General features: G+C 42.6%; 1 protein-coding gene across 1 annotated transcript in view; it reads left to right on the top strand.

Moving 5' to 3' along the window:
* The window catches only part of card11 (caspase recruitment domain family, member 11), a gene marked incomplete at both ends in the record, with an annotated part of 39716 nt that overhangs the window by 25960 nt on the left and 1256 nt on the right, over positions 1-12500 (top strand). Inside the window, 2 exons of the mRNA XM_080523065.1 lie at positions 139-321; positions 1822-1946. Coding sequence (XP_080379191.1) covers positions 139-321; positions 1822-1946 — 308 coding nt within the window. The remainder of the gene's footprint in view (positions 1-138; positions 322-1821; positions 1947-12500) is intronic.

Below are 12500 nucleotides of genomic sequence, written 5' to 3' on the forward strand. Positions count from 1 at the left end.
CACTGTTGTATTTAAAGCACTTTGAGCTGCAACGTTTGCAGGAAAAGTGCTATACAAATAAAAGTCATTATTATTATTATTATTATTATTATTATTATTATTCTTTCTGATGGGTGTTGTGTGTGATTGTGTGCGTAGATTCAGGAGACCCTGACAGTGAGCTCACCAGGAGCCTGAGCCTGGTGCCCTACAGCCTGGTCACCCCCCAGCATGTGCAGAGGAGGAGGCCAGTCCTGTTCAGTCCCAACGCACTGGCCAAAACCATCATCCAGAAAATACTCAACATGGGGGGAGCCATGGACTTCAACATCTGCAAACCAGGTCTGTGTCTGGAAATGGACTGCACTTATATAATAATGATAATAATAATAATAATAATACATTAGACTGATATAGCGCTTTTCTAGACACTCCAAGACGCTTTACAAACTGAAAAGATCGAGTGGTAATAATAAAAAGAAATAAAAGAAAGTGTAGGGGCCTAATTAAGGTAGTGCTGGGGACACATGGGAAGGGGAGGGGGAGAGGGTTATCTGGTGAAGGCAAGCTTGAAGAGGTGGGTTTTGAGGGCCTGTTTAAATGTTGGGAGGGTGTTAGCCTGTCTGATGTGGTTGGGGAGGGCGTTCCAGAGGGACGGGGCTGCGGCTGAAAAGGCCCCATCACCCCAGGTCCGGAGCTTGGTCCTGGTGCTCTTGAGGGTGGTTTGGTCGTCAAACCTGAGGCAACGGGAGGGGAGGGGGACGAGGTCGGCAAGGTAGGAGGGGGCCAGATTGTTGATGGCTTTTTAAGTGGTGAGTAGGGTATATAGTGTTCTTATTCCAAAGCACTTTACAACGGCCTCTCATTCACACACACATTCACACACCAACGGCGGCAAGCTACCAATGCAAGGCGCCGGCCCGCTCGTTGGGAGCAATTTACACAAGACACCTCGACATGGGACCAGCCGGGGGTTCGAACCGCGATCTGCCGACCTTGCGATCATTAGACGCCCGCTCTACCTCCTGCGCAACACAGCCGCTTGTCATGTCTGTGTGCGTACGTGCGTGCGTGCGTACGGAGGATCTTTATTCCCTGTTGGTGAGGTGTGTATTACCTGACCATTCTGTCTGATTCCACCCACCTATCCCACCCTTTTAGAGAGAGAGACAGAGAGAGGGAGGGAGGGGGGGGGGGCAGTGAGAGAGTGAAAGGAGAACTCGAAAGAGAGCGAAAGAAGAACAGAGAGAGAGAGAGAGAGAGAGGTGGCAGGATGCAGATAAGATATGGGTCAGTCATTGTGGTGTATTGTGTAGCGGATCCTGTGGAGTGTAACCAGAGAGAGGCTGGGAGGGACAGATGGCCTGGTTGATAACACTCTACTGACATCTCCCTGGTGCAGAGATGGTCCTCTAGAGAGAGGTCTGCCCTTCCTCTTCAACTTCATCATCGTCATCATCATCATTGAGACAGAGAGAGAGAGCGAGAGAGAGAGCGAGAGAGAGAGAGAGAGAGAGAGAGAGATGTGATCTGTTTGATCCCCAACGATACCACTTCCCAGGACCCTAAACTAACCCTTCCTGAACCCCCCTAACCCCCCCCCCCACCCCTGAACCCTCTTCTAACCCTCCAAATCTTCCCCTACTTCACTTAAACCCCCAGTCCTCACTCAACCCCCCCCCCACCCCATACACACACCTCAAACTACTTCACTTAAAGCCCATCTACCCTCATCTCACCCTCCAAATATTCCCCTAACTCACTCAACCCCCTCTCCCCCCTCTCCCCCCTCTCCCCCAACACTCTCAACCTCTGTTAACTGTTTCTCTTCCTCCTCTCCAGACATCCTGACGAAGGAGGAGTTCATCATGAGACAGAGGATGGAGCCCATCATTCACTCCAGAGAGAAGCAGGCCAGCACCTACGAATGTATCACGGCTGAAAACATTGAGGCGGTTGCTGCAAAGGTGTGTGTCTGTTTCTTTTTTTGACCTAGTTTTTATTGAACAAAGAAACAACACAAACACATTACATCACTTGGCAACACATCATAATCAATACATATATCACGACGTATTGGACCGTATACATCCAGTTGGAATTCAAAACAAGGAAAGGGAAAAAAGAAATAAATTGAGTATCAAAAGCAATATCACTAGTACAACACAGGGTTTGGGGCGCTTCTCAGATAGAACAATATATTGTTAGGGGTGAAAAGGTGTGTGTCTGTGTGTGTGTGTGTGTGTGTGTGTGTGTGTGTGTGTGTGTGAGAGCAGTGGCGTGTCCAGACCTTTTTCACTGGGGTGGCCCAGTGGTGGCACCTAGTTATGCATGGGTGGCACAATTTTGAGAATTTAACACTTAATTCCCTGCATTCTGGTCAATTTGTATGCACCATTTTGTGCTTTTTATTACCATTTCTGTCTCCACTACCCATTGTATACTTTAATTAGGCTACTAACATTACAATCCCTGTTTAAAAGTCCCAGTGCTACCAATCACAACACAACAGAGTGACACCATACAAATGTAATGTTAAACTCCCATATTTATTCTTTAAACAAACAAATCTGGGGGAGTGGTCGGAGTTAACGAGATATTGTTCCAATCCATTACCTGGCCATTACCTGCCTGTGAAAAGTATGAAAAGTTTGAAAGGCGGACTTCCGGTGGCGCGCGAACAGAGATGGCAGCCTGATAACAGAGCTCCGGTGTCAGCCTTAAATTACCCCTAATTCAAGATATTTTATGCACTCGAATTGATATATATCAACGTAATGATGGAGGGGGACAAATATAAGAGAAAGGGTACTGGGGTTCGAAAGCCATCTGAGAGAATAACTGAGAAAGACGGAGCAGCTAGCAACAGAGCTAACGTTACCCCGACGGAACAAGATGGAGGCTTGAGAGAGAATGAAACGCTGGACTCGATTCGTAAAGTGGTGAGCGAAGTCGTGAATGCGGGTATGACAACTTGGCAAGCTGAATTGAAAAAGGACTTTTCCGAATTCCTCACGGATTTCCGAGAGGACATTAAGAAACAAATGGATGAACTCACGACAGGAGTGAACCAGCAAATCCAAGACGTGATAGGCCGAGTGGAGGGGGCGGAGGAGCGCGTGGGGCAGATGGAGGACGGTGTGGCTGAAATGGAGCGGTGGGACATTGGTGTCAAGGATGCCCTCACCCAGTTACTTGGTAATCAGCGGGCGTTGCAAGATAAAGTGTCTGACTTGGAAGGGAGGTCTAGACGCAACAACATCAGGATCTACGGCATCCCAGAGGACTCGGAGGGTACCTCCGTAGCAGCGTTTGTTGAAAAACTGATAAAGTCAGAATTGGGAGGTGATCTTGACTGTGACCTGGGGATAGAGCGTGCCCACCGTGCCTTGGCGCCCAGACCACCCAGAGGAGCTCCACCGCGATCCATGGTCATCAAGTTCCTCCAGTTTACAGTGAAAGAAAAGGTCCTCTATACCGCCTGGAAAAAGCAACCCACTTACCAAAACAAACGTGTTTTTTTCGACCATGATTATGCGACGGACGTGCAGAACAAAAGGAAGGAATATATACCCATCAAGAAGGCGCTTAAGGAGAGGGGAATACGCTTCCAGACCCCGCTGGCTAGAATGCGTGTCTTTTTTGATACAGGCACCGTCATGTATAACAGCGCGACACAAGCAGCAGAGGACCTGCGGAGACGGGGATTCATCTTGGACGGAGCTGTTCGCGGGACCAAGGACAAGGGCATAACGGAGGAAACGCTGACTCGACTTCTACCGTGGGAAACAACCGAGCCCCGGAGGGGTGGAGCCCAGAACCAACATCAGCAGCAAGTCCGGGAGAGATTGAAGCAGTTTCGTCGGGGCGATGTGGATTCTACAGCAGATAATGAGTGAGTGATTCACTTCAGCCCAGAGACTCTTATTATTATTTTTTCAAGATGTTAACATAGGCTGACACCGACAGTTCATAGACAGTCACTAGACTCTTTTTTTTCCTTCAGCCTATTCGGTCATTGACCAAGAGCCACATCTTTTTTATTTTTTATTTTTGCAACAGAGGGGCCCCACTTAGTGGCCAGCACCCCTCATTACCAAAGGTGATATGTCACCTTTTCCTTCGGAAGTCCAGTTCAGTGTTCAGTACTATTTTTGTGTATTTCATTGTTCATTGTTCATTTTTCAGTACTATGTTTGTGTATTTCATTTACAACTGTTTACTGTAGCGACTGGGAAGCTTTTCATGTACATGATGGAAATATCACATGTTATAACCTAAATGCAAGATATAAGAATAGTTTCTTTTAACGTTAATGGTTTACTTAACCCGATAAAAAGAAGGAAGATCCTAACAAAATTAAAGAAAGATAGAATACAAATAGCATACCTACAGGAATCCCACCTTACCAATACAGAGCATGCCAAATTGAATAAACTGGGTTTTAAATATGTATATTCATCCTCATACGAACCAGGTCATAGGAGGGGTGTAGCCATACTGTTATCAAATACAGTGACCTATGAACACATATCAGAGTTTAAAGATAAAGATGGTAGGTTTATAATGATAATAGGGAAAATAGAGGGAACCCTAGTGAGTTTACTGAATGTATATGCTCCTCCTGGTAGTGACTGGACGTTTTATAGACAGATATTTGATTTAATGGCCACAAAATCTCAGGGAATCTTAATCTGTGGGGGGGACTTTAATGTTCGTTTAAACCCAAGATTGGATGCATCTAGCGGTAATCCAGAGTCAAAACCTATAAGTAGGAAGATAAAAGCATTAATGAAGGAAATGGGAATCATAGATGTTTGGAGAGAATTGTATCCATCCAGCCGGGACTACACCCACTACTCCTCCCCCCATGCCGTATACTCAAGGATAGATTATTTTTTAATTTACAATAGAGACCTACATAGAATAAGTCAATGTGACATAGGACCGATTGCCCTCTCTGATCATAGCCCTATTTACATGTCTGTGTGTCTCAATAGAAAGCCAAGGTCTACAATATGGAGGCTGAATTCAAGTATCCTGAATAACCCAGAGACAAGGGAGGCCATGAAGACTGAAATTAGAACATATCTTGAAATAAACGATAACGGGGAAGTGGCTCCGAATATGCTCTGGGATGCACTTAAAGCAGTAATGAGGGGTAACATCATCGCCACTACTTCACTTATTAAAAAACTTAGAGGACAAAGACTGCATGACCTGGAAATTAAATTAAAACATCTACAAAGACAACACAGTAACAATTTGGATAACAGGGTAAAACAAGAAATGAAAGACATAAGGAACGAGATAAATGAAATAGGCAATCAGGACATACAAAAAAAACTATTATTTACAAAACAAAGATACTATGAAGTAGGTGGGAAATCATTGAAACTCTTATCATATAGACCAGGGGTATTCAATTACAAATTCAGTTGGGCCAGATTTGAAAACCAAGAAATTTTGCTGGGCCAGACATTTTCAGCGACCAGTAGCCTAGGCACCAGGTAATGACACATTTCAAACCAACACAAATGAATGTAGGCCTAATGAAATACAAGCAGTTTATTTATAGTTTTCCTTTTAAATTAGGTAACATCTGACACAGGCACGTCAAAAATAATTGACTGAACACAATAAAAGAGCTGTAATTGAACAGAACCTAATAGCAATACTTTTTTCACTTTCTAGGTAAAACAACAACATTTTGGTCTCAACTGACCCATGCACATCTCAAAGTGCATAAAAAAGTGTACATATACCAATAAAAAAAAAGTCCTTTTGTAAAATAAACATTTTGGTCATAGCTGACCCAGGCACATCACAAAGTGCTTTTAACTGAATGAAAATAACCATCAATGCCTTGAGTGCACAATTAAACAAGTTACAGTTACAGTTAAACAATAACATTGAATCTAATCTAATCTAATCTTACCCCGCTGACTTTCTTAGTGTGAGAAGTGAATTTTTTTTATTCTGAACAAGAGCAGTGACATTTGGCTCGTAAGATGTCAATGCAATCCGAAGGCATTGGTGAAGAGTACTGTTAGTCAGGGAACAACGAGAGCTGCTTTTTATTGTGTTCATGTGTGAAAAGCTTGCTTCACAGGTGTATGTTGATCCAAACATACTGAGCACATGGATTGCTACTTTCTTAATGTTAGGGAACTGGTGCACGTTGACATCACTCCAAAACTTCGCAGGTCCATTAGTGCGAAGCTCCTGTGCCATGGTTAAGGATGACTGCATGTCAACAAGTTCAAGTACGAATTTCCCCTCGTCGATGGAAGGCACCACTCCCTTTCCTCTGGTGGATAAGTCCCCTTCTATTGCAGCAGTGAACGGGTCTCTGGCAAAGCCCATCACCTCTGCGGGCAGAGCAAGCCCATCCAGTCGACCAGCAAAGTTCCCTTTCAACCTCGCAATGAAATCAGTCATCACATCTGTGATTTGTGCCGGGGATGAGACGCATTTGCGGAGCGTTGGAAAATGCAACATTCTGCCAGTGCACAAGTCGGCCGCGAAAAGGTCCAGTTTGATTTGAAACGCGCGCGTTTGTTCCACAAGATCAATCACAGTTTTGTCTCTGCCTTGTAGCCCCACATTTAGGTCATTCAGGTGTTTGAACATGTCGCTCAGAAAGCAGACATCAGCCATGAAGTTGTCGTCCAGTATGCGATTCAAGTGTGTTTCTGCCTTCGTTTGCTTGCTGCTGCGGAGGAAAGTTGTAATCTCCTCTCTGAGATCACAGAAACGCTCCAGTGCCTTGCCTTTGGACAGCCACCAAAGCAGGTCGTGGTGCTCAGCAGACATTTCTGACAGCAGCTTGCGGAATAAGCGATGTTGAAGGCTCGAAGTGGAGCGAATAAAATTAATTGTAGCCATCACGTTGTCCATTGTTGTTTTAAGCTCCCCGCTGAGTTTTGCGCACAACACCGTCTGATGCACAATGCAGTGTAAGGATGTTATCTGAGGTGCAACAGCGGACCAGCGTGCTGTCAAACCATTTACTCTCCCTGTCATGGATGGAGCCCCATCCGTCACAAGCATTCCCACACGCTTCATATCTAGACCATTGTCTTTGAAAAATTCTGAAATGTTCTTAAAGACTATCTCGCCAGTTGTGTGTCCTTCTAACGGCAGTAAACCGAGCAATTCCTCTCGGAAGCATTTGCCGTCCAAAAAACTGACATATATGCACAATTGTGCGATATCGGTTCTGTCTGTGGACTCATGTGTTGTCTACTGCTATAGACATAACATCAGCTTTCTTCAGTTCTTTTAACAGTGTTTCAAACACATCTGTAGCAAGAATTTCAACCCTGCGAATGTTTGAAGTGTCTGACAGGGGAACGTTTTTAATAGCAGATGACACACTCGTTTTAATTTTGCTGTCAATTATCACTTCATCTATGACGGCCAGCATACAGTCTTTCATGGTTTCAGAATCAGTGAATGGCCTTTTCTTCTTTGCTAAGATCCAGGAAACACGAAGGGATGCTGCTGTACCTCTCTCTTGGGCTGTGCATGTCCGTACCATCGTTGTACAGCTCCGATTGTAGGATGCAATCAAACTCTGCACTTTTGCAGCCCTCTCCTGAGATCCCTCTGGAAAGTTGGCCCGAAAAGTCGGGTGTTTCTCGATGTGGTGCCTCCGAATATTGTAATCTTTAAGTACCGCAACGCACTCATTGCATATTAAACACATCGGTTTGGCATTTGGACTTTGTGGTAAAATAAACACGTATTTTTCAGTCCAGGCAGAGTTAAACCGACGGTTTTCATCGTCAATTTTGCGTTTCAGGGTGGAGAAAGTCGAAGACATTTTTGGAGTTGATATCGGACTTCTAGCTAGCCTGCCTACAGAACGTGAATATAACGCTCTAGCAACAGTCAACCCAATCAGGGCATTGTTTGTTAAAGTGTGTCTAGCAACGTTATATTAAACAATGCCCTGATTGGGTTGACTGTTCACACGCTCACACGTCACACCTTGCCACGCCCAATGCGTGATATTTGAGAGCCCAGGTGTTATATTCACGTTCTGTAGGCTACTATTGTAGACATTTCTGCATGAATTTATGAACACTCGCGAAATACGTTTTTCTCTGCTTTTATGGCTGGGCCAATCGGGGGTCGCGTCTGGGCCGCATGCGGCCCGTGGGCCGCTAATTGAATAGGCCTGATATAGACTAAGAAAACAACAAGCAGATAATGCAATCTATAAAATAAGGAACCCCGAATCCGGAGCGATAGAATGTAAGCTAGACAAAATTCAACAGAGTTTCGAAAAGTTCTATAAAACACTATATTCCCAACCACAAGTGGACAACAACCTACAGATTGAGTCATTCCTAGCCTCTCTTGATTTACCCTCTGTCACTAATGAACAAAATAAAGACTTGGTAGCCGAAATAACAATAGAGGAATTACAATCAGCAATTTCGAGATTGAAGGCAAACAAATCCCCGGGTTCAGATGGTTTCACTGCTGAATGGTACAGATCATTTAGAGAACAATTAGCTCCAACATTACTGAAGGCATTTAATTGGGTACTACAGAAAAGGGAAATTCCACCCTCGTGGAGGGAAGCAATAATTTCAGTCATACCGAAGGAAGGGAAAGACAAACTAGATTGTAATAGCTATCGCCCTATCAGTGTTCTCCAGCTCGATTATCGACTGTTTACATCAATACTATCCAGAAGAATAGATAGGATTCTACCTAAACTCATTCATTTAGATCAGACAGGATTCATTAGACAACGGCAAACACAAGACAACATTAGAAGGTCATTGCACATTATCAGACATATCACACAACACGGAATAGAGGCAGCTCTTGTAAGTTTGGACGCTGAGAAAGCTTTCGATTCAGTTAGTTGGACCTTTTTATACAAGGTACTATCGAGATTCGGCTTTCATGAGTCTATTATTGCAACTTTCCAAGCATTATATGATAGCCCATCCGCAAGGATCAAAATTAATGGTGCCCTATCGGGATCCTTCACTCTGGAACGTGGAACCAGGCAGGGATGTCCCGCTTCCCCACTCCTATTCAGCCTTTTTATGGAGCCTTTGAGCCAATGGATAAGGCAAAATGTTGAAATTAAGGGAATAGACATGGCAGCTGGTGAGCATAAACTTGGTCTTTTTGCGGATGACGTCCTGGTATATCTAACACAGCCCACACAGACAATCCCAAAATTGATGGGTTTATTAAAGGAATATGGGACACTTTCAGGTTACAAACTAAATATTCAGAAGACCCAGGTACTAACACTTAACTATGACCCACCCAACGATATTAGAGGGAAATATAACCTGAAATGGGATGCAGATTCAATCAAATACCTAGGTGTTAACCTGCCAAAAGATGTCTCAAAATTATCTGATCTTAATTATGGCCCTTTGAATGTAAAACTAAAATCAGATGTACTACGGTGGAGTCTCATTCCCTTCTTGAGTTTGAGCTCTAGGGTGGAGTCTGTTAAGATGAACATCCTACCAAGGTTACTGTATTTATTCCAGACTCTTCCAGTGGAGATACCTGCTAAGCAATTTATAGAATGGGACAAATTAATATCTAGATATTTATGGCAAGGGAAAAAACCCAGAATCAGATACAAAACTCTACAGTTAAGAAAAGAAAACGGGGGATTTGGCCTTCCTTGTTTACGAGAATACTATTGCGCAGCTCAATTAAGGCCTGTAGTGTGTTGGTGTACTCCATCATACTCTGCAAGATGGAAGGAAATTGAGAGTGCAATGACAGAAGGGGTTCAAATAGCAGCGATAGTTGCAGATAGTGAATTAATAAACAACATGACAAATAAAAATAATCCCTGGATTAACGTGGCTTTGAAGATTTGGCAGGAGACAGTAAAACTGTGTGGTATAAAGGACTCACTTAAAATGCTAAGATGGTGTGCATATGACACAGACTTCCCTCCAAACAAAACAGATGCTAGATTTAAAGTCTGGGTTGGAAAAGGCCTTTCGAACTATTTAACTTTTGTCCACAAGGGGGCATTCCATAGCTTTGAATCGCTACAGAGAAAACATGGTTTGGAACAAAATGATTTCTATAGGTATCTCCAGGTCCGACACCATTTCAATCAGAATTTAGGGGGAGTATCAGAAGAGGGGGTAACAGGAATTATGGAAGTATTTACATCAGCAAGCAAATCATTGATATGCAACAAGGTGGTATCTAGACTATACAATGGCTTCCGCCAGATCAATCTCAAAACAGTCAATACAATATATATTAAAGAGAAATGGGAGAAAGAGGGTAATTTTACTATTTCTGGGGAGGATTGGGACAGATTATGTAAACTACAATGGGAAACGACATGCTCAAATACGTGGCGAGAATTTAGTTGGAAAAACCTTACAAGGTTTTTTATCACCCCCCTACAAAAACGACATCAGGGGACGGGTGTAGCGTGTTGGAGATCCTGTGGACTGAATGAAGCCAATCACTACCATGTATTCTGGGAATACCCAAATCTAGTCCCATTTTGGCGGGAGATACACAATAATCTGGAAGCTATTTTTGAAATTAACATCCCCTTCAAATGTGACACCTTATACCTAGGAAACATCTCATTCGAAAATTGGGACAATAACGACAGAAAATTGATATTGATACTTCTGGTAGCAAGTAAAAAGGCTATCACAAGAAAATGGTTAAAGCCAGACGTACCCACAGTGGATGAATGGATAGATATAATTCATGATATATATGTAATGGAAAAGATGTCATACTCCCTTAGAATTCAGGTAGAAAAATTCTATCGGATCTGGACGAAATGGACTGGATATGTTAAACCTGTAAGGTCAGATTTCTGTTGAATTGTTAAAAGAACATGAGAGGGTGATGTAATTGTGTTTATTTTCTTGAATCATTTCCTATTCTAATCTATCATATGTAAGATGAAAGCTCCCAAAGTTCATTCGCTATTGTTTTTCTTTTTTCTTTGTTTGTTTTTGTTTTCGTTTTGTCTTGTCTTTACTTTACTTAATATAAAAAAAGAAAAAAAGACTTTGGTCATAGGAACTGAGTTGATTGTGATATGTTGAATGTAATGACGATTGTTGTAACCAATGACCATTGACAATAAAAAGAAAATTTCAAAAAAAAAAAAAAAGTTTGAAAGGCATTTACTCTGTTAGTTGATTTGGAATGAACCAACATTGAAATATGCATATCTTCTTCAACTTTTCATATATCAACAGGTGCGTTTCCATAAAACATTCTGATTCGCATGAGAAATTTAATGGAAACAGCTTGATTCACATAAACTCGATGCGAATCACCTCTAATTCGCAGTCGCACAAAGTTGGGAATGCTACTTAAACAAACTAACTCTGTCAAATGGTCGGCGACTCCCAGATCCGTGTGCTATTACTGAGTGGGTAGATGACATTAGCAAGTGGCCTAATATTCAATGGCCAGATATATATACACCTATAACTCAGAACGACACAGGATAAGTTAACCAGACAGATAAGATAGCCAGACTGTGTTTACCACCGCAAATTAATTAATTTATGCCCAGCCAAATCCATGTTTAGAGGTAGCTAGCTAACATTACATTGATCATACTCCTAAGATTGTTCACTTTTCAAAACATGCCGGTCGAGAGAGGACGCTGGCATTGCTTGTTCGCCGCTTCTCCGCCCGAAATCTAGATATACTTGCAATATACAGAGTAGATTGTCCTACAAAGACACTTAGATTTAGATTTAGTAATCTTCTTTTTATTTTACTACTCAATCTTTTCAGTTTGTAAAGCGTCTTTGAGTGTCTAGAAAAGCGCTTTATAAGTCTAATGTATTATTATTATTTGGTGGAGAAGCCTAGCGTGTAGACCCGTGAGAAATTGAGAGCATATCAATCACTAGATGCCTACAACTACGCAATCTGTGGTCATGTATAGTACATCAAATACCATGACATAGATTCAGACTTTTGTGTCTTGAAATCAGAAGTCCTCCCAAGCCAAAGACAAGGATACAAGACGACTATGTATAACGCACATATCACACACACACACACATTTGTTTACTAGACAGATAGAACACCAGCAAGCGCTGGTTACTTTGGCTAGGCCTGCCTTAGCTAGATGTTGGTCTAGCTACATATTAGACAATTGTTCATGTAAACAATAGGTTTTCCATTGAAATCAGAGAATAGATTAGCTATAGATTTCAGAGATACTGTAACGTCCCGACTTGGACAGTGGTGAAATAATAAGAGATAGGTTGTCTTACAATCTGTGCGTTTAATTGCAAACTTCCACATACAAAACTGTCAGTTCACCCGAGCTGTCCTCTCCTCTACCGTAACAACAACAACACAACACCCGCCCCCCCCATTTCTTTATGCTAGTAGCCGTTGTAAGCTATTTTAAGCGTACCTAACTCTGGATCAAGAATGTTGTTTTTGTCCATGCTTCCGTTGCCTAAATGCGCGCACATATTTTGATGACGTCTACTGTAAAAGGGTCTATA

This window comes from Nansenia antarctica (genome assembly GCF_963989245.1).
Source record: "Nansenia antarctica genome assembly, chromosome: 2".
In the NCBI taxonomy this organism is placed as follows: Eukaryota; Metazoa; Chordata; class Actinopteri; order Argentiniformes; family Microstomatidae; genus Nansenia; species Nansenia antarctica.